The 23237-nt window shown below is 43.3% G+C and overlaps 1 protein-coding gene across 1 annotated transcript in view; it reads left to right on the top strand.

Moving 5' to 3' along the window:
* Positions 1–23237, top strand: part of KIAA2012 — a gene marked incomplete at both ends in the record, with an annotated part of 121225 nt that overhangs the window by 50072 nt on the left and 47916 nt on the right. Inside the window, 1 exon segment of the mRNA XM_079709605.1 lies at positions 10986–11062. Coding sequence (XP_079565731.1) covers positions 10986–11062 — 77 coding nt within the window.

Genomic DNA, 23237 nt, shown 5'->3' with positions numbered 1-23237 from the left:
CTTAGGCTAATGCAAATCTCTTTCTCATTTCCAAGCTTTTGAACACACAGTTCCCTTTGCCTGGAGCATAATTCCTCATCTCCTATCCCCTAACATCTTCTTTTTAAATTGTGGTAAAATACACATAACATAAAATTTGCCATCTTAACAAATTTTAAGTGTATGGTTCAGTAGTGTTCAGTAGATTCATGTTGCTGTGTAACCAGTCTCCAGAACTCTTTCATCTTGCAAAACTGAAAATCTATATCCGTTAAATAACTCCCCATTGCAATGGGACTACCCATATAAGCACAGAATACCTGCTTCAGGGCTTAGAATAGAGGAAACTTATCTGTTCCCTTGATTGGCTCAAAGACCTTAACAAAAAATTCTTACATCTCTTTGAGCTTAACACTCCCCATTTGTTTGTAAGAAAATGGATATAACACTACTCTGAAAGTACCAGATAGCCCCTGGAATTGAGTTCAAAGAGCAATTTATTTTTTATTTATTTATTTTTTTAATTTAGATATTTAGAAGACCCTCAAACAAGCACACGCACACAAACACATACACACACACAAACACACAAGACAGAGAGGAGAGAGAGATTCTTCCAACAGTCTTCCAGGGGATCACAACTCAACACCTCTCTAAACTTCACTTTCCCCTTGGATTTTTTTTTAATTTTTAAATTTAATTTTATTTGTTTTTTTATACAGCAGGTTCTTACTAGTCATCAGTTTTATACACATCAGTGTATATATGTCAATCCCAATCGCCGAATTCATCACACCACCACCACCACCCCCCAACGCTTTCCCCCTTTGGTGTCCATACGTTTGTTCTCTACATCTGTGTCTCAATTTCTGCCCTGCAAACCGGTTCATCTGTACCATCTTTCTAGGTTCCACATATATGTGTTAATATACGATATTTGTTTTTCTCTTTCTGACTTATTTCACTCTGTATGACAGTCTCTAGATCCATCCATGTCTCAACAAATGACCCAGTTTAGTTCCTTTTTATGGCTGAGTAATATTCCCTTGTATATATGTACCACTTCTTCTTTATCCATTCGTCTGTCGATGAGGATTTAGGTTGCTTCCATCTCCTGGCTATTATAAATAGTGCTGCAATGAACATTGCGGTGCATGTCTTTTTGAATTATGGTTTTCTCTGGGTATATGCCCAGTAGTGGGATTGCTGGATCATATGGTAATTCTGTTTTTAGTTTTTTAAGGAACCTCCATACTGTTCTCCATAGTGGCTGTATCAATTTGCATTCCCACCAACAGTGCAAGAGGGTTCCCTTTTCTCCACACCCTCTCCAGCATTTGTTGTTTGTAGATTTTCTGATGATGGCCATTCTAACTGGTGTGAGGTGATACCTCATTGTAGTTCTGATTTGCATTTCTCTAATAATTAGTGATGTTGAGCAGCTTTTCATGTGCTTCATGGCTATCTGTATGTCTTCTTTGGAGAAATGTCTATTTAGGTCTTCTGCCCATTTTTGGATTGGGTTGTTTGTTTTTTTAATATTGAGCTGCATGAGCTGTTTATATATTTTGGAGATTAATCTTTTGTCTGTTGATTCGTTTGCAAATATTTTCTCCCATTCTGAGGGTTGTCTTTTCATCTTGTTTATGGTTTCCTTTACTGTGCAAAAGCTTTTAAGTTTCATTAGGTCCTCCTTGTCTCGTTCCTGATCTTAGAGGAAATTCTTTCAGTTTTTCAGCATTCAGAACGATGTTTGCGGTGGGTTTGTTGTATATGGCCTTTAGTATGTTGAGGTAGGTTCCCTCTATGCCCACTTTCTGGAAAGTTTTTATCATAAATGGGTGTTGAATTTCGTCAAAAGCTTTTTCTGCATCTACTGAGATGATTATATGGTTTTTCTTCTTCAATTTGTTAAGATGGTGAATCACATTGATTGATTTGCATATACTGAAGAATCCTTGCATCCCTGGGATAAATCCCACTTGATCATGGTGTATGATCCTTTTAATGTGTTGTTGGATTCTGTTTGCTAGTATTTTGTTGAGGATTTTTGCATCTATATTCATCAGTGATATTGGTCTGTAATTTTCTTTTTTTGTAGTATCTTTGTCTGGTTTTGTTATCAGGGTGATGGTGGCCTCATAGAATGAGTTTGGGAGTGTTCCTTCCTCTGCAATTTTTTGGAAGAGTTTGAGAAGGATGGGTGTTAGCTCTTCTCTAAATGTTTGATAGAATTCACCTGTGAAGCCATCTGGTGCTGGACTTCGTTGGAAGATTTTTAATCACAGTTTCAATTTCATTACTTGTGATTGGTCTGTTCCTATTTTCTATTTCTTCCTGGTCCAGTCTTGGAAGGTTACACCTTTCTAAGAATTTGTCCATTTCTTCCAGGTTGTCCATTTTCTTGGCATAGAGTTGCTTGTAGTAGTCTCTTAGGATGATTTGTATTTCTGCAGTGTCTGCTGTAACTTCTCCTTTCTCATTTCTAATTTTATTGATTTGAGTCCTCTCCCTCTTTTTCTTGATGAGTCTGGCTAACGATATATCAATTTTGTTTATCTTCTCAAAGAACCAGCTTTTAGTTTTATTGATCTTTGCTATTGTTTTCTTTGTTTCTATCTCATTTATTTCTGCTCTGATCTTTATGATTTCTTTCCTTCTGCTAACATTGGGTTTTGTTTGTTCTTCTTTCGCTAGTTCCTTTAGGTGTAAGGTTAGATTGTTTACTTGAGATTTTTCTTGTTTCTTGAGGTTGGCTTGTATAGCTATAAACTTCCCTCTTAGAACTGCATTTGCTGCATCCCATAGGTTTTGGATCTTCACGTTTTCATTGTCATTTGTCTCTAGGTATTTTTTGATTTCCTCTTTGATTTCTTCAGTGATCTCTCGGTTATTTAGTAACGTACTGTTTAGCCTCCATGTGTTTGTGTTTTTACTTCTTTTTCCCTGTAATTGATTTCTAATCTCACAGCATTGTGGTCAGAAAAGATGCTTGATATGATTTCAATTTTCTTAAATTTATTGAGGCTTGATTTGTGACCCAAGATGTGATCTATCCTGGAGAATGTTCTGTGCGCACTTGAGAAGAAAGTGTAATCTGCTGTTTTTGGATGGAATGTCCTATAATTATTAATTACATTGATCTGGTCTATTGTGTCATTTAAAGCTTCTGTTTCCTTATTTATTTTCATTTTGGATGATCTGTCCATTGGTGTAAGTGAGGTGTTAAAGTCCCCCACTGTTATTGTGTTACTGTCGATTTCCTGTTTTATAGCTGTTAGCAGTTGCCTTATGTATTGAGGTGCACCTATGTTGGGTGCATATATAATTGTTATATCTTCTTCTTGGATTGATCCCTTTATCATTATGTAGTGTCCTTCCTTGTCTCTTGTAACATTCTTTATTTTCAAGTCTATTTTATCTGATATGAGTATTGCTACTCCAGCTTTCTTTTGATTTCCATTTGCATGGAATATCTTTTTCCATCCTCTCACTTTCAGTCTGTACGTGTCCCTAGGTCTGAAGTGGGTCTCTTGGAGACAGCATATATATGGGTCTTGTTGTTGTATCCATTCAGCAAGCCTGTGTCCTTTGGTTGGAGCATTTAATCCATTCACGTTTAAGGTAATTATCCATATGTATGTTCCTATGACCATTTTCTTAATTGTTTTGGGTTTCCTTTTGTAGGTCTTTTTCTTCTCTTGTGTTTCCCACTTAGAGAAGTTCCTTTAGCATTTGTTGTAGAGCTGGTTTGGTGGTGCTGAATTCTCTTAGCTTTTGCTTGTCTGTAAAGCTTTTGATGTCTCCATCGAATCTGAATGAGATCCTTGTCGGGTAGAGTAATCTTGGTTGTAGGTTCTTCCCTTTCATCACTTTAAGTATATCATGCCACTCCCTTCTGGCTTTTAGAATTTCTGCTGAGAAATCAGCTGTTAACCTTATGGGAGTTACCTTGTATGTTATTTGTTGTTTTCTCCTTGCTGCTTTCAATAATTTTTCTTTGTCTTTAATTTTTGCCAATTTGATTATTATGTGTCTCGGCGTGTTTCTCCTTGGGTTTATCCGTATGGGACTCTCTGCACTTCCTGGACTTGGGTGGCTATTTCCTTTCCCATGTTAGGGAAGTTTTCGACTATAATCTCTTCAAATATTTTCTCGGGTCCTTTCTCTCTCTCTTCTCCTTCTGGGACCCCTATAATGCAAATGTTGTTGTGTTTAGTGTTGTCCCAGAGGTCTCTTAGGCTGTCTTCATTTCTTTTCATTCTTTTTTCTTTATTCTGTTCCGCAGCAGTGAATTCCACCATTCTGTCTTCCAGGTCACTTATCTGTTCTTCTGCCTCAGTTATTCTGCTGTTGATTCCTTCTAGTGTAGTTTTCATTTCAGTTATTGTATTGTTCATCTCTGTTTGTTTGTTCTTTAATTCTTCTAGGTCTTTGTTAAACATTTCTTGCATCTTCTCGATCTTTGCCTCCATTCTTTTTCCGAGGTCCTGTATCATCTTCACTATCATTATTTTGAATTCTTTTTCTGGAAGGTTGCCTATCTCCACTTCATTTAGTTGTTTTTCTGGGGTTTTATCTTGTTCCTTCATCTGGTACATAGCCCTCTGCCTTTTCATCTTGTCTATCTTCCTGTGAATGTGGTTTTTGTTCTACAGGCTGCAGGATTGTAGTTCTTCTTCAAAGAGCAGTTTAAAACATCTCTTCGGGCTTCCCTGGTGGCGCAGTGGTTGAGAGTCCGCCTGCCGATGAAGGGGACACGGGTTCGTTCCCCAGTCCGGGAAGATCCCGCATGCCGCGGAGCGGATAGGCCCATGAGCCATGGCTACTAAGGCCTGCGTGTCCGGAGCCTGTGCTCCGCAACGGGAGAGGCCACATCAGTGAGAGGCCCGCATACCACAAAAACCAAAAACAAACAAAAAAATCTCTTCATTGGAATCTATACAGCTTTTACAACTTTTTGTTTTCTTTTTGGTCTTTTGTTCTTAAGGAATATTTTCAGTAGGTAGTCTGTGAGAATTGTTTCACATTAGATGTATTTTTGATGTATTTGTGTGAGGAGGTAAGCTCCATGTCCTTCTATTCTGCCATCTTGATCTCCGCCCCAAGGAATACTTTCAGATAAAAATGATAGAATTTTAAAAAATTATATAGATGGCAGACTTTGGGTATTTGTGGACTTGAAAGCCAGTTTTGACTATTTGCAAATGACTTCAGAAGTCAGAGACACATACAGTTTGTCATTTTACAGAGGCAGGAAGTCAAGTCATAGATATGGCGAGGCTGGGAGACAGAAGACCATCACTAAGCTAGTGAATACACCCAGCCAACCTCAGCATTGTGGTCTGTATTCACTGTAACATGTGCAAGAGCTCTTGTGAAGTTATTTTTTAAAAAGAAGAACATTGATTTTTTAAAATTTTTTATTGGAGTATAGTTGATTTACAATGTTGTGTTAGTTTCACGTATACAGCAAAGTGAATCAGTTATACATATACATACATCCACTCTTTTTTTAGATTCTTTTCCCATGTAGGCCATTACAAAGTATTGAGTAGAGTTCCCTATGCTATACAGTAGGTTCTTATTAGCTATCTATTTCACATATAGTAGTGTGTATATGTCAATCCCAACCTCCCAATTTATCTCTTCCCCCCCCCATGTCCTGGTAACCATTACATTTGTTTCCACATCTATGACTCTACTTCTGTTTTTGTTTTTTGTTTTTTTTAAGACTTTTTTCCCATGTAGGCAATTATAGAGTACTGAGTAGAGTTTCCTGTGCTATAGAGCAGGTTATTGTCAGTTATCTATTTTATATATAGTAGTATGTATATGTCAGCCCCAATCCCACAATTTATCCCTCCTCCCCACCCCCATCCCCTGATTCTTTTTATAATGGCCCTATAAAGTAGGCCAATTGCTGGGACTGGTGATGGAACTAAGAGAAAATGAAGTAGTCTAACAATTTGATGATTCTCTGCCAAAAAATAGTTTTATAAATCACTCTAATCCTTTATCTATCAACTCATTAAGAGTCTGAAGAACTCCCCCTCCTTTTTCATTTCTACTTTAGTTTTACTGGTCATATGAATACACACTAGGGGTATTCACAAATCTAAGGACTCTTGAAACTCTCAGGATGTGTCCCTCCTAAAGCCAGGATCCACTGTCCATTTAGTGTATGATATGCATGAGGGATCAGGACCTTGCTGAAGCAGTGAAGTCGTGCTTAGCACAATGCTTTTTTTGTGTGTGTGTGGTACGCGGGCCTCTCACTGTTGCGGCCTCTCCCGTTGCAGAGCACAGGCTCCGGACGCGCAGGCTCAGCGGCCATGGCTCACGGGCCCAGCCGCTCCGCGGCATGTGGGATCTTCCTGGACCGGGGCACGAACCCACGTCCCCTGCATCGGCAGGCGGACTCTCAACCACTGCGTCACCAGGGAAGTCCAGCACAATGCATTTTAAAGCTGGTATGGATTTCAAGATGTCTGTGTGTGTATATATCAGCTATATTTCTCAACTATAATAAAGCTGAGAATATTAAGTTTTGTTCTGTCAGAGTGATCAAAAAATAACTTTTATTAACTAGTAATCCATAAATACTGTCTTCTGTTTCATCACTCTTCAGACATTTGTATTATCTTTTCATCAAAAAGACCATAAAGAAGCATGAGGCTTTTCTTAAGGATACTTTTCCTCCTGCTTTCTCTCTTGCTTCTTTCACACGTCTCCCTGTGGCCTAAGGATTTACATTTGCTGTTGTCTTCATTCCTAGCAATTACTCATTTGAAAATTAATGAAGACACCAGCATCAGAACATGTCCGATAGAAAGAATTAGTGTGTCTGTTTTACAGAGCACATAAAGATTGCTCATTCATTCATTCAGCAAACACTAGTTGACCATCTACTAATGCCAAATAATGTGCTGGGCATAAGGATACAGTTGAGAGATAAAGTCCATGCCTTAAAGTCATCCACAGTAGTGGAGTGTGCTGAGAGCTATGGATGAGCACAGGCTAACTCAGCCTAGAGTTTAGGAAGGCTTTTGGAAGGAGAGGACACCTAAGCTGAGTTTCTAAGGATATATGTAGGAACTAGCCAAGTAGAAAAGAGGAAAGAATGCTCCAGGGAAAAGGACCATATGAAGGTTAGAGAACATGGTGGCATGGGAGAAATGTAAGCAGCCTGTAATGCCTGGACCCCAACGTACATGTAGGGGAGGAAGTAGTGAGAAATACAGCTGGTGGGGTAGGCAGTAGCCAGATCATGAAGGCCCATAAGCAGCAACTAAGGAATTTATCCTAAAGATTGTGAGATCCTGTTTACACAGAAATTGACATAACCAGATTTTTATTTTAGAGAAATGACTCTCCCGGCTATGTAGAGAATGGATTGAAGGGGGTAAGACCAGAGGCTGGGAGGCCAAATATCTATACTCATTTGAGAGCAAGTGACCAAGAACAATATTTTCTGCAGAATATTGAATTGAATTGATTGGCTGCTTTGCATGTAGCTCTACCTTCAGCCTCTTTTTTGAATTCCCTTCGTCCATACCATCTTCCACCACAGGTAACCTTATTAATCCTATGATGTATATTGATTGGAGGGTTTCTCGTGTAGTTGATATTTTATTGCTACACAACTCGAATTTCAATTCCGTCATCTAGCTTTCCTTCCATTTGGGGCTTGGTAAACTGCCATGTACCTTTGGACCTCTCCATAAAAAATAATTTACGAACTTTTGAGAGAAGTTGGTGTTCCCAAAGCTAGACTCTTGAGACTGAGCAAGCCTTGGTCTAAGAAGATATAAGTAAGTAAAAGAAGTTATTCTAAATTGGAAGAAAAATATTGTCCTTGTATTTACTAGGCATTTCCATATTTAAATTCAGACTGACTCATATCTTCTAGATCTACTTGGCTCCTTTAATAGAGACATCCCTGGGGTATGTCTTTAGGCTGGAGACTTTCTCAGGTCTTAAGCAACTGTTTGATATGCCCATCTCACCCTCCTCCTCAACCAGGAAGATTTAAAGTGAAAATGTGTAGCATAAATAAGGTCTTAAATCTTGTTCCAATAATTTGATGATGACAATACCAAAAGGCCATCTTGGGTCTTGATCTCCTGCATTAAACAAACAGGCTCAAGATTTATTATAACATGATGAAAGCTCTACAGGTCATAGGCATCTTGAGTCTTATTATATAAAGTAAAGAAGGAAAGATCAGCAGGGCTATGTAAAGGGACCAGAATTATCCTTCCTTTTATGGTTATTTTCTACTGGGAAGAATTTTTTTTTAACAATCTGGAATTTGCATTTTCCATTCTTGACCAAAAATACAAAACCACGAAGGTACAGAGGCTGACTTTTAGGCCTCCTCCCATTGGCTTCTGCTGCAAGTCCACATGCAAAGCTGTGAGAAAGCAAAGTTACTTTCTGAGATCTGTTTGGCAATGGATACATCCCCTCCTCAATGACGAACTACTGCAAGTTATGGGGGGGAGTTCCATGAGTGCACACTAGTGGTCAAAAGGTACCCATAGCTCAGAAATGGTATGTGTGGAAAAAGACCCTACACATAATTTAGAGGCTCCTGCCAGCACTTTCGATAGCTCCTGCCCTTGTACCTACCAAATATTTGGCCACTTTGGAGCCTGCAGGTCTGATGTTCTCTCACAAGCCCTGACACGCATCTAGGAAGGAATCAGGTGGTCCACTGTGCCTGATAAGGTGACTTTCTGGAGTTCAGTCTCTATTTTGATATCAGATGAGCGTCCTATACCAAGGGAAATAAATATTCTGAAACAATGGGAATAAATATGACTATGTTTCATTTTTATTTAAAACAATAAACAACTTGGGAATTAAACACGGCCAACATAGGCTGAAATAGAAGGAAATTTTAAGGCACCCATATTCCATGCTAGCATCAGATGCTCTTTCCTGCTTTTCAAGTTTTGAGTGTTTGCTGAAGGATCCCATGATTTGAAGAAGGCAGAAGAGGTTTGGGATGAGACCCCATCTAGTAAGGGTCATCTCTGAAACCGCCTGATTATCTGGTGGGAATGCTATCTCCTTGCTAAAAGCCTGTGGATAGATTAATGCTAGCGTTTGAAAATCTACTCAGGCCTGATGGTGGGCGGCCAGGGAAAGAATGTGTTTTCTGTTTATCTCTTTCGTGGCAGAAATGTTCATCACAGAAAGACTCTGAGCTCCCAGTTTCAGGCAGGCCTGGAAGTTGTGTTGTCTGTAGTCTGTGAATGTACACACCAGCTCCGGAATAATGGGAAAGAACTAGGCCTGTGTTCACAGCCAGTTGCCTGCATTGGTTGATGGGTCAGTTTCTTCAACTTGATAAGAGGGGTAGATTCTGCCACATGGTTCAGGGAGAAAGTTTTACCACCCCCATTGCTTTATCTCCCAGGAATGCAGCTTGAGTTGTGTCTCCTCCTTGACAGCTCGGACCTCCGTAAATTACCAGGGTCTTGACCCAAGAAATGGAGAAGTCTTAAGCAATTTTTCAGTCTCCTATCTAAAAATGTGTTTACATTTCTTGAACTCTGGCTGACTGATTCATTCTCCTGGTGTTGCAAGAACTTTCCTTATGCATTAGAATTTATAAGTTTCATTTCTAAGAGACCCATGGTTCCTTCCAAGCCACAGTGAAGTGAACCTCATCACAACACAATCCTGTTGGGCTGGATTTGTGCAGAGGATGGATCCGGGCCAAGCAGCTGTGATGTGGCAAGACCAAGTGAGGTTAACAGGAGGCAGTGTGAGGTGGAGGGGAGGGTAGGAGAGGCTAAGTCAGGAGGTCTGGGTTCAGGTTCTGGGCTTGCGCTCTTTCAAGGTATGGCCTTGAGTCAGTCACATGAAATCACTCTCTGGGCCTCAGTTTCCCCAGCTGTCTTAAATAAGAAATGTTTTAAATCTGTGCAGAAGCCATTTTCAAACAAGATAGATGAGAACAGCTGAGAAACAACAGAAAAGGGAAGGTCAGCCCACAAGGAATGAGTAGAGGCTTTAGGTCAAAGAGGCAAAGATGCAGCATCACATATGGCCAGGCTCTTAACAGAGCTACTTAGGAGTAGCAAGCATGTAAAGAACTTTTTGTTGGACACTGGTCCCACACAAGAGATTAAAATCCTTGTCAGGGGAGCCATGCACTTAGCTAAATCTGTCCCTCAAATAAACATTCCTTTATAAACATTAAATTTACTTTCTTAGGGGAAAAAAAGGAAAACAAAATCAATCCTATCCCTTTGCAGCATGAGGTTTGAGTGAGGCAGTCTTGGACTCAAATCCTTACTCAAAACCTCACTAGTTGTACATCCTTGGGTGGGTTACTTTATCTTTCGAGCCTCAGCTTCCACACCTATAGAGAGTATGATAACACAACCATGGAGGAGAGTCGTGCAGATTACACGCCAACCACATATCGGTGTCTGTGTAGTGCCTGCTTCAGGGTGAGCGCTATGATTTCCATTAGTCCCCTCCCATCAGCCCCCTTTTGGCCTCTGCCTTTGTTTGCTTCATGTTTCACTTCTCCTGTTGCCCTTCCACAACATGAGGGAAAAGGGAAGTCTCTGATTTCTCTATCTGGAAGGTTGCAGAAGCATTTTCCTACCTCAGTGAAGTAGGATCATACAAAATTTATACTCAACAGGATCAGCAGATTTTTTTCCATCAATATTTCCTTCTTAATTTCAGCTTTATCTGAATTTTAGTAGCACAAAGAATGTACTTTGTTCTTTTAAAGAGCAACCAAAACAAGAAAAAAGAAATTTGAATATAAAGTTTCAACACTATATTTAACGTGGCACTTAGACTGTTCCTGTAGAGGTTACATGTGTTATTTGGTGAGTAAATATGAATGCCATAGGCATGTGTATGTTTCCAATCTTACACATATGAGCTAGGTATGTACGGGTATGGTATATATAAAAATTCATGAGACCTAGGTCTGACAACCTTGACCCTTTTCTCTCTGATTTTCATCATAGCAAACACTGAATCCAGAACTGATCTTCACATGAATCTTAATGAAACCTCACCTTTGACCCAAAAGCCAGAGAACCAGGTACAGTACTGACTCTGCATGAGCATGATACTGGACTTTGGGGTTGTTGTCCCTACTTGCTGTGTGACCTTGGGTGAGATTCTTCACCTCTCTGGGCCTCATTTGCCTCATCAATTAAATGAGACAAGTAGACTATAAAATCACAAATGTTCCTTAACTCATAGACTTGGAATGTCTTAACTCAACTTGGACTGTTTTGTCTGGCTCTTTGTGTGCGCAAATAAGCTGAATAGGCCTTTCCCCGACTTCTGCAAAGTCAAAAAGGGAACAAGGAAACACAGAAAGGCATCCTCCATCGAGGTAGTAGGCACTAAGACTTTGTGCCAATGGGCCCATTTTTCTACTCCAATTCTCATTCCTAATAGGGAGGAAAAAATAGCAATCAAGAAAAAAGTGCAAGGGCACTGTGAAGAAAGGAAAAAAATGCTTTATCTGAATAGATTAAGAATACCGGGCTTTCCTGATGGCGCAGTGGTTGAGAATCTGCCTGCTAATGCAGGGGACACGGATTCGAGCCCTGGTCTGGGAAGATCCCACATGCCGCGGAGCAACTAGGCCCGTGAGCCACAACTACTGAGCCTGCGCATCTGGAGCCTGTGCTCCGCAACAAGAGAGGCCGCGATGAAGAGTGGCCCCCGCTCGCCACAACTAGAGAAAGCCCTCGCACAGAAACGAAGACCCAACACAGCCAAAAATAAATTAATTAATTTTTTTAAAAAAAGAATATGTAACAAAGTTGATTTAACATTTGCCCATGTCAGATATGTAAAAGGAGCCCAATTTTTTTTAAAAAAAGAGAGAATATCCATTAGTGGTTAAAGGACATAAGTTCGCAAATATTTATAAATTTGTTCCTTCGGTTGAAGCTTTGAGGCTGGCACTGTCCTCAGATTCACTCTAGAGAGACAACTCAGGGGAATTCCTAGAGCTTCCCGGGTCTCGGAGAAGCTGGGGCGGAAGCCCCACAGCCCAGGGCTCTCTCAGGTCTCCCCCTGCTGGGCGACAGCAGGGTGGTGGGACTGGGGGTGGCACCGGCATGGTCTCTGTTTCTCCCTTATCTCCAACTTCCTGACTTTCTCCTCTTCCCTCACACTCATTAAAAAAACAGTAATAATAAAGGTAGCTTTGTTTTCCTGTGTGTGCCTAGCCGGTTCTGAGGAAGAACCTGAGCTCTCCCTGTTAGGACCCTGGGCCCGGGTCAGGCCTCCCCTGCACTGAAACACAACCCAGTCGACCCTTACCGCTACTGAGGAACCACAGAACCAACATTTGCATGTTTTTGTTTTTGTTTTACGTGCCTGCTTTGAAGACACCCTTTATAAGGGATCTAGAAGGTTTTCTTTTTCAAGAGAGTCTGTGACTGAGGAAAATGTGCTGACGTTCGATAATTCCACAACTGCAAAGGCCTTTCAAATACCTCATATACCCTAAACTCTCCAAATTCACACAGCCCCGTGGTTGTATTCCAGGAGACCTCATATCATCTGTAATAAAAGAGTGGCTCAGGGCTTCCCTGGTGGCGCAGTGGTTGAGAGTCCGCCTGCCGATGCAGGGGACACGGGTTCGTGCCCCGGTCCGGGAAGATCCCACATGCCGCGGAGCGGCTGGGCCCGTGAGCCATGGCCAATGAGCCTGCGCGTCCGGAGCCTGTGCTCCGCAACGGGAGAGGCCACAACAGTGAGAGGGTCGTGTACCCCAAAACGCAGCCGTGGCAAACCAGCTCCCTCGGGTCATTGGCTGTGCCTCCCTCGTGAAAGGAGGAGGGCTGTTCCCACCAGTTGGTTTATTCAAGTCGCAGTAGTCTTATTTCCTTTAGTAGTAGCCCCCAAAACAAAGCCATCTGAGGAAACGTATAGGAAGCCCCACCAGCCCCCAAACACAGAGAAAGGGGGGTGGGGTCGGGGAGGGGTCGGTGTCCCCCCTGCCTCCCCCTCCCCCTTACTTCTTGAGGCTAACGGCTCTTCACTAGATTAATCACTGACTTCAGTTTTCCCTACTTCCTCAACCTATTCCACGTAAATGACTAATTTCATGTTTACTGTAAATCATCTGGAAGGATTTAGAAACAAATTTCTGCCCAGCAGATTTCGTTTACGTACCCTGATGGGCCACTGGCACACTCAGTGGATTCCTTCCACTGTGGCCCTCCAACTCTGAAGCAGGCCAGGATATCACACAAAATTGATCTTTATCAGCATCAGCAGTTTCTGCTCTTTTTTCCTTTCCATTAATGCCCCCCGCCACCCCCCGACTCACCCCCTCCCTCCCTTCACTGGGGTCTGACCATATTAGGAGTTCGGTCACACAAAATACCTTTACTTTTTTATCAGTGTGCTAGCTGCGAGGGAAAAAACAAAAACAAAAAACCCAAAGGTGGGATATGTTGTTATCACCATGCTTTATCGAGAAGTCACATACCTCGATTTGGAAACCCATTTCTGACGGGCGGGTGAGAAAGAAAGCCAGACAGCGCTTTGCAGATGTGACTGGCTTCCTGGATTTACTGGGTTCTGGAGGCCGCCTCTGGTGCCCCCTACTGGTTGGATTTTAAAACCTCCGCTGTGCGTTTCCGAAGCGGAGGTCGGCGCTGCGGGCGTGAGCAGGGAGGAGGAGGAGGGCTCCCGCCCCCCGACACAGGATGGCAGACCGTGGGACTCGCGCCTGAGGCACCTCTTCCGCACCTGGCCGAGAATCAGGGCCTCAGCGGTAAATCCATAAATAGAAATGCGTAGTCACTGACATCAACAACTTCCTAGGAGTTGGAGGAGGGGGAAGAAACCTACAAGGGGAAATGTGGAGATGAAAAGAGAAATAAAAAAAGAAAAAGAAGACAAGCAGACATGTCTCAACTCCAAGCTCCCATTTCCTCTTTCAAATGAACTGCCTCCCCACTGTGAACAGAATCAAGTATTTATGAAGGCATTTTTTGCATATTAATAGCAGCATGTGGAGCATTGCCAGTTCTGAACTCCTAAAGGTATGGTGCCCTTTTTTTTTTAACGCAGGTCCTTCAAACTCCTCACAGAATTTGGTATTCTCCTTCACATATATTTTCTTTTCTGCCTTGTGGCTCCTCTTAAGGAGTTTCATTTGATTAAGGGAAATTAGTTCCGGGGATACAGTCAGAGACCGAGCACTGCTCTTAACCTCGGTGGCTGACATCAATCACTAGAGAAGCCTTTCCTTTTCCCCAGGGCCTCTCTATGTAGATAGAGGTGAAAGGTTGGGTGAAGTGACCAGCACCTAAAAAGAGTATTAAAATTGTAAATGAAAAGTCTAGCAGGAAGTGTTAACATATCTATTCTGAGTGGGGGGGGGTTAACTTAAAAAAAAAAGAAAAATAATTATAATTGAATTAACTACAGCAGCATTACTATCTACACTTGGTAAAGATCCCATTAAATTTTAAAAGAAAAACATTGAAACCAGTTAGAAAAATAAGCAAAAGACATAAACAATTCATATCAAAAATAATAGAAAACAAATGTGGAAACAATATTCATCCTGAGTAGCAATTTAAATTCAAACTGAGGTGAACTGGAGGTACTATTTTATATTTGAGATGTGTGCCTCCTCTCACCTTTTTTTCATGGTAACACCCAGAACTGATGAGTTTTTGGTAAAACTGGTACACTTATACACTTCTGGTGGGTTGTAATTTGGTTCAATCTGCTTGTAAAGCAAAATGGCAATATGACTTGCAAAACATGAAAAAATATTCATACCCATTGATTCAGTATTTCTGACTTCTGGGAATTTATCCTAAGGAAATAATTCAGCAGAAAAAAAGTGAGTGAAGAGGTCCATTGCAGCAGTATCTATAATAGAGAAAAACTGGAAACAGCCAGAGAAATGACTAAATTGTGAGGGGTTTAATTCAGGCATTAAAAAATGATGCTTGTTCATCCTAGATACTGTGATTTAATACAAAAGGTTTAACACATGGTTTCTCACCTTCAGCACCATTGCCGTCTTGAGCCAGATAGTCTTTGTTGTGGGGAGATTTCCTGTGCATTGTATCAATAGGATGTTGAGCAGCATCCCTAGCCTCTACCCACTAGATGCCAGTAGCACAACCCCCCGATTGGTGACAGTCAGAAATGTCTCCAGAGGGCTTCCCTGGTGGCGCAGTGGTTGAGAGTCCGCCTGCCGATGCGGGGGACACGGGTTCATGCCCCGGTCCGGGAAGATTTCACATGCCACGGAGCGGCTGGGCCCGTGAGCCATGGCCGCTGAGCCTGCGCGTCCGGAGCCTGTGCTGCGCAGCGGGAGAGGCCACAACAGTGAGAGGCCCGCGTACTGCAAAAAAAAAAAAAAAAAAAGTCTCCAGTCCTTGCCAAACGTCCCCTGGAAGGCGAAAATCACACACACCCCAGCCCAACCCCACATTGCAAACTACCGATTTCATTTTAAAAGTAGAAATCAAAGTGATGTCAGTTATGACTGCAACTATGTACAAAAAATACTGTATCTATAAAGACTTGCAAATAATGCTTGCAAAAAAGTGCAGTCATGCTCGTTTGAAATTGTCATGCTCGTTTGAAATTATGACTATGTTGGGTTGAGTCTTTTGTTTTTATTTTGTCTTCCTGGTTTGTCATTGTTTTTCTTTTTTTTTTTTTCAAAATTCTCCCTGTAAGGAGGAAAAATCAATCATGAGGAGAGCTGGTTTTATTCAAGTCTAGCTTAAAATGATGAGGAGTCACAGTAAACAACAAGTATACAGCAAGCGAAACAAGGGTCAACACCATAGTGCCATTATTTTTTAACTACTGTTAGTTGAAATTATTTAACATTAATTAGGTTTTTATTAGATTATTGGGTAAGACCATCAGAATGCTCCTCCTAAGGATCTCAACCCCTTTTCAGCATTTTATCCCTCTGATCCTGGACTTTGGTGGGTGTGGGAGGCAACAAATTAACCTGTTTTTCTGAAAAGTCTGGATCTCAAAGTATGAAACTCTCTAATCCATTCAGATCCATCTATGTAAGCTTGGGACAAGACTGGCCCTGAGCCCACTGGTTTATGGAGTTGTCAGGGCAGAGAGGTTGTCAGTAAAGAGTATCAAAGTAGAAGCTCACACTTCAATTAGATTCCCCAAGAATCATTGCATCTCTTTGTTTAAAATAAGAAACCTTCTCACGAGTTTTGACATTGTCGGTTTTCTCCCTTTGTTAGGGAAAGCAAACATCCTTTCTCACTTGCTTTATCTTGGGTTTTGTTTTTTTTGCTTTGTGGGGATTAGAACTTTGGTAGTGTCCTAGACTTCCGGGTAAGATGGCGGAAGAGTAAGACGCGGAGATCACCTTCCTCCTCACGGATACACCAGAAATACAGCTACACGTGGAACAACTCCTACAGAACACCTACTGAACGCTGGCAGAAGACCCCAGACCTCCCAAAAGGCAAGAAACTCCCCACATACCTGGGTAGGGCAAAGCGGAGAGATTCCCGCACAGAGGATCGGTGCCGAGCGGCACTCACCAGCCCGAGAGGCTTGTCTGCTCGCCCGCCGGGGCGGGCGGCGCTGGAAGCTGAGGCTCGGGCTTCGGTCAGAGCGCAGGGAGAGGACTGGGGCTGGCGGCGAGAACTCAGCCTGAAGGGGGCTAGTGTGCCACAGCTAGCCGGGAGGGAGTCCGGGAAAACTCTGGAGCTGCCGAAGAGGCAAGAGACTTGTTCTTCCCTCTTGGTTTCCTGCTGCGCGAGGAGAGGGGATTAAGAGCGCTGCTTAAAGGGGCTCCACAGACGGGCGCGAGTCGCGACTGAAAGCGCGGAGCCCAGTGACGGGCGTGGGACGCTGGGGCTGCTGCTGCCGCCGCCAAGAAGCCCGTGTGCGAGCGCAGGTCACTGTCCACACCGCCCTTCCGGGAGCCTGAGCAGCCCGCCACTGCCGGGGTCCCGGGATCCAGGGGCGGCTTCCCTGGGAGAACGCACGGCGCGCCTCGGGCTGGTGCAACGTCACGCCGACCTCTGCCGCTGCAGGCTCGCCCCGCACTCCGTGCCCCTCCCTCCCGCCCGGCCTGAGTGAGCCAGAGTTCCCGAAGAGGCTGCTCCTTTAACCCTTTCCTGTCTGAGCGAAGAACAGACGCCCTCCGGCGACCTACACGCAGAGGCGGGGCCAAATCCAAAGCTGAGACCCGGGAGCTGTGAGAACAAAGAAGAGAAAGGGAAACCTCTCCCAGCAGCCTCAGAAGCAGCGGATTAAAGCTCCACAATCAACTTGATGTACCCTGCATCTGTGGAATACATGAATAGACAACAAATCATCCCAAATTGAGGAGCCAGGAGTCAGTACTGTGCCTCTGAGGTGGGAGAGCCAACTTCAGGACACTGGTCCACAAGAGACCTCCCAGCTCCACATAATATCAAACGGCGAAAATCTTCCAGAGATCTCCATCTCAACACCAGCACCCAGCTTCACTCAACGACCAGCAAGCTACAGTGCTGGACACCCTATGCCAAACAACTAGCAAGACAGGAACACAACGCCACCCATTAGCAGAGAGGTGGCCTAAAATCATAAAAAGTCTGCAGACACCCCAAAACACACCACCAGACGTGGACCTGCCCACCAGAAAGACAAGATCCAGCCTCATCCACCAGAACACAGGCACTAGTCCCCTCGACCAGGAAACCTACACAACCCACTAAACCAACCTTAGCCACTGGGGACAGACACCAAAAACAACAGGAACTACGAACCTGCAGCCGGCAAAAAGGAGACCCCAAACACAGTAACATAAGCAAAATGAGAAGACAGAAAAACACACAGCAGGAGAAGGAGCAAGATAAAAACCCACCAGACCTAACAAATGAAGAGGTAATAGGCAGTCTATCTGAAAAAGAATTCAGAATAATGATAGTAAAGATGATCCAAAATCTTGGAAATAGAATAGACAAAATGCAAGAAACAGTTAACAAGGACCTAGTAGAACTAAAGATGAATCAAGCATCGAGAACTTTGGTAGTGTCCTAAAAATCCTGTTAAACAAAAATTATGTCCCCTTTTCCCATTTCACAAAGCCACTTCTCTTTCGACCTATACTGTCTCTTGAGTTCAGGTTTCATGAGTTTATGACAGTATAAATTCATATTTGATCTTATGTGTCCTAAATTTACCTCTTTTGGACTTCAAAGAGTAGCCTGTAATTCTAGTGCACTAAGGATTTAGGTTGAATAAACCTGTGTTTACCCCATCTGTTTCTTTGGTGGTTTCACAGATGGTGTTCATCTCCCCTTTCAGCCTTCTTCTTTCAGGAGAAAAACAGAACACCTGTAGACACACTAAGTTTTTGTGCAAGGTACAAAGGAAGCCTTTTGTTTCAGTGTCCTTCTGAACCATACCCTGCCTTTTGTTGAACTTTTTTGCTGTTTTCTAAGAGAAGCTACTACTCTTTAAAGACAGACTTTTTTTTTTTCTTATTCTGCTTTATTCACCCTAGCATCTCACATGTTTAGGACAGTTCTTGGCACACGGTAGCTCCTCAAAAAAAGAAAATTTGACAAATAAATCTCTTATTGACATTAAGGTCCATGTCCTGGATGGAAAAAAGCCTCTAAGTAGGATTTGGAGATTGCACTTCTTTTCTTTCCAGTGAAATGATACAGAAGTTCAGCTGCCGTTTCTCTAACACCTCACACCATCTCAGAATACTTCTTGCTGTTGGTTGCCATGATTTGGTGTTTCAGTCTCTGAGAAGCTTTGGGTCTTGTGCAGACTGGATGTGTCACTAGGCATCCTGCTTGGACATCTTTTCGGAGGCTGATAAGTGAGACTGGGCCTAGCAGGGATGCCTGGGAGAATTAACCATCTGCATCTCCTCACCTGGAGAAGTTCCCTTTCCTCCCCACCTTCTATCCTCCTGTTTCTCATTTCTAAAGGCATGGCACAGCATGTCCCCAGCTCCATGCTCTCCCCCCTCAGCCCACCCCTCCATCGCCCCGCCCACTGCTCTCCCTGGTTTTGTAAATAGCTTTGGTTGGGGAACTTGATTCAAAGGTTTTTTTGAAGATCTAAGCAAACTTCATCTTCTGGCTCAATCTTACCCACAGGATTACTTTGTCAAACCAAAAACTCCATTGACAATTTAAGGATAACTTACTGAGAGGGACTTGCTTTTAATTACAAAGTCGAGACTTCTATTTGTTGAATTTTCACTGCAACTATTATTTATTCCAGTAAGTCTGTATTTATTGATCTGTTGGCTACTAGATCCAACCAGACACATGATATGTGCCTGATTTTCTTTTTTATTTTTATTATGGAAAATTTCAAATACATGCAAAAGTAGAGAGAATAGTATAATGAACCTCCATGTACCTATCATAAGCTTCAATAATTATCCCTCCATTATCAAGAGGGTCTTTTTAAATGGTCATAACAGCCAATGTTTTTGAGGTTTTCTATGTGCAGGATTTAGAATTATCTCCCTTAATCCTTAAAACAGCCCTATGAGGTAGGTACAGTTATTGTCATTTACAGATGAGGAAACAGATGTCATGACAGACAGGGCTCCATTTAACATGCTACCTGCACTTGCCGAAAGGCCTACTGGTTTGGGAATCCCACAAAGTTGCTTTTAGATCCCAGCTTCTTCCATACTGACTGTGTGGTTTCAGGCAGGTTACTTAACCTCTCTGAGGCTCCATTTCCTCACCTACAAAGGACAATGATATCTTCCTCATGGGGTCATGACAATGATAAGATGAAACAACATATGGAAGAGGATTAGCACAATGTTGTCACTAGGCAATCCTGATAAATTACAATAGGAATTATTATTCTCTCCCCTCCCCTCTGCTTGAAAGCTATTATAAAACAGAATTCGGAGCTTGTATACAATCTAAGGGTGCAGATGTAGAAGAGGAGAAGCTTGAATGGCAGGAATAACTTAAAGGGCTACAAGTCAATCTACCTACCGTTTCCCCCCTCCTCCACTCCACCCACCCTCAACCCCCAAGCCCAGACACCTCAAATATCCTCCATGCTGTCTGGAATTTTGTTTCACTACTTTATGTAATTCTACCTATTGCAGATTCCTTTGGGTTTCTCATATCTCATTGTGGATTGTTTTTTAATTGTTCTCCCTACCCCTAAGGGAACACAGCTGAAGGCTGAGGGGAGGGGGAGGGGCGGGGGTGAAGCAGAGAATTTCGTAGTGAGGACCCCGTCTCGAGCAGCGCCCCAACTCCCCCAGCACATGGCTGCCCAGGAACAGTGAGAGGTCAGAGGACAGGCGGGCAATGGAAGGGAAGGGGGCAGAAAAGAAAAGGATATCTTTCTCTTCTTCCAGCCCTCTGGTATTCCAGCATTACCAGGACTAGTTCAGCTCCTTAGCCCAGCTAAATCATGGGTTAGATCAGTTTTTATGGGCCCATGTGGGAATCAAAGCACCACAGGTAACATTTCTTTTTCTAGTGAAAATTTCATTTTTTTTTTACAATGAAATCAGTTTGCAAGTTGAGATTCCCTGTCTCTCAGTTGTCAGATTGGAAAAGTCACACCAGAGCCAACGTAACAAGGAAGTCACACAGTTTGGGGTTAAAGTTTGGGGTTAGAAGGAGCTGGGGACTTGTTCAGATTTCCCACCCTGCACCCCACCACCTCCCATCTCCCCATCTAAGTCTAAAATACGATGTGTCATCTCTCAAATACAGGCAAAGTTCCGGCCTGAATGTAGCCAGACACCCCCTCACAGAAAAAGCTCGTTTCTATCTCCCCTGGGGCAGAAGAGGTCACTATTTTGGCTTAAATTTTTTCTCCTCCAGCTTCTGCTAAGCCAGATAAACAATGACTCTGTTGTGTCAACAAAGCACTTAATTAAACTGAGGACAATATCAGTTAGAACAATGTCAGTTAGATAAGATTTACTTCCGGATAGTTGAAGCCTTGGAATTAAAGTCTAAGTCTCCTGGGTTTCATTATTCAAAAGTTCCTTGAAGAAAACACTGAGGTAGGGCTTCCCTGGTGGCGCAGTGGTTGAGAATCTGCCTGCTAATGCAGGGGACATGGGTACTAGGCCCGTGAGCCACAACTATTGAGCCTGCGCGTCTGGAGCCTGTGCTCTACAACAAGAGAGGCCGCGATAGTGAGAGGCCCGCACACCGCGATGAAGAGTGGCCCCCGCTTGCCACAACTAGAGAAAGCCCTCACACAGAAACGAAGACCCAAGACAGCCAAAAAAATAAATAAATAAACAAATGTGGGGTTTAAAAAAAAAAAGAAAAGAATTTAAAAAAAAAAACACTGAGGTAGAGAAACTGAGGCACAGAAAGCTTAACGAGTTGACAAAAGTCACCACATGAGCCTCTCATAGAAGTTAAGACTAGAGATTGCTGTGTTTCTCTTCCTGGTCCACTGTTTGCTAGCTCTTGGGCTAATTTGTAAATGTTTAGGAGGATGTAAAAATCTCCTTCCATAGAGTTGAGGATGAAGTGGATGAAGACTAAAATTCGTGACAGAAGGGGAACAAGAAAGCTCTTCTCTGGTTTCCAACAAAACTGTACCTCCACCACACATCCTTGTGGAGCCCTCCTAAAACTGTCCACTCAGCCCATTTCACCAGCACCAAATTGCCTTGAGAACATAAAAAGTGGACCAGGATGTCAGGTGGCCAAGATGAGCAGGATGAACACAGGAGACACGCACATGGACCACTGGGCAGACTTGCGGTGGATGGAACCACGCTGTGGTTTGGGGTCCCGTCTGCTCCTCAGAAAGAGGCCGTGCAGGCAGACCAGGTTGTTGAACTGAGATCCTGATGTTCCATCTGGCCTTCTGAAGACTAAAGTTCTCCTGCTTCTCCAGGCCAGGGAAACCTAAACAGAGAGAAGTTCTCAGAGTGGGACTGGGGATGGCCAGGTGGCTGGCCTTGCACGTGCTGGGTCCCCTCCATGTCAACCTGAGCTGAGAGTGTATACAGAGCCCCTGGCCCACTCAGATCGCTCCCCAGTAAGCCCAGTCGTAGGGAGTCCAGCAGAGTTCCATGTCCCACTCAGCCCCACCTATGTCCCCATTCCTACTGCCCACTTTTAGTTCCACAGACTGCCAAGAGCAAGAAATAACAGGGCCTGGGAAGGTCAAGCGCAGGGGAACTTGCCAGACCCCTGAGCTCCTAGCGCCAGGCAGGAGTGACCTTCTGTAGGATTTGGTCCCCACCCTCAGTGACTTCTCCATCCCCACCGGGATTCAGAGCCACCCGGACCCTCACCTTCCGGGAAAGTGGAAGGACAGACTCTCGCCAAGGAGGGGGGCCCGGTGGTCCAAAGAACTGTCTGACTCTTTTCCTTTTGTTTGCTCACAGGAAGGGACAAACGCCCTGTGTGCATAGAGGTTTGATGTGACAACTTGATGGACCACATGAGGGTTTCAGCAAAGGCCTCCCGACCCCACTCTTCATGCATTAAGATAATGGTGGGGTGTGTAGTGTATTTCAGGTCTTGGCTACAGAGGCCCTCCTTCCTTCTGTTTTCCTCCTCCAGCTCAGCTTGCCCACAGGTTCCCAGAGACTCTTGGCAGCTTGCTCTCAGGCAGAATGAAGCTGTGAGCTGTGTGGGAGACAGACAGCGAGAGTGTTGCAGCCTCCTTAATGAGGGACTATAGCTCTTCTTGGAACCACGAAGCCGCAGCTACCGGGATGGGGAACCCCAATTAGAAAGGAGTGGGAGAAGTAAAGAGCTGCCTGCGACAGATCTGTGTCTGTGGTGGCTCTGTGGGACCCGTAGGTGGAGATCTAGCTGGTTGGATTTAGAATCTCCTTTCCTTCTTAAGGTAAGACGTTCCAGTGACTTCAGAGCCAACCCATGCTGGTGACCCTTCAAAATACACAACTTGAAAGGCGGAGGAAAAATTATTGGAGAGAGGGTTTCTCCTTGAGTTTGTAGCTCAGATAGTGTAATCCAAGAATAAGAAAGGAAATGATATGTATTTTGTTTAATGGACGTCCTCTGTTAGTTTTACTACGTTATATATGTGTGCAAATGGATATTAGTAAACAGCCGATAGCTCTCTTTTGTTCTGGCTTTCAAGTGAATCACATTATGTTTACAGCAAGATAGTAAACCTGGATGTCCCATGGCTCAGTCTGTCGGAGCATAAGATTAGCTCTTAAATTCGTTAACAGTCATCTCCTTTTAAATATCAGGTAACTTTTTAAATGCCAAGCACTTACACAA

Source organism: Hyperoodon ampullatus (assembly GCF_949752795.1).
Source record: "Hyperoodon ampullatus genome assembly, chromosome: 8".
NCBI lineage: Eukaryota > Metazoa > Chordata > Mammalia > Artiodactyla > Ziphiidae > Hyperoodon > Hyperoodon ampullatus.
The sequence above is the reverse complement of the archived record's forward strand: the minus strand, read 5'-3'. Positions and strand labels throughout refer to the sequence as shown.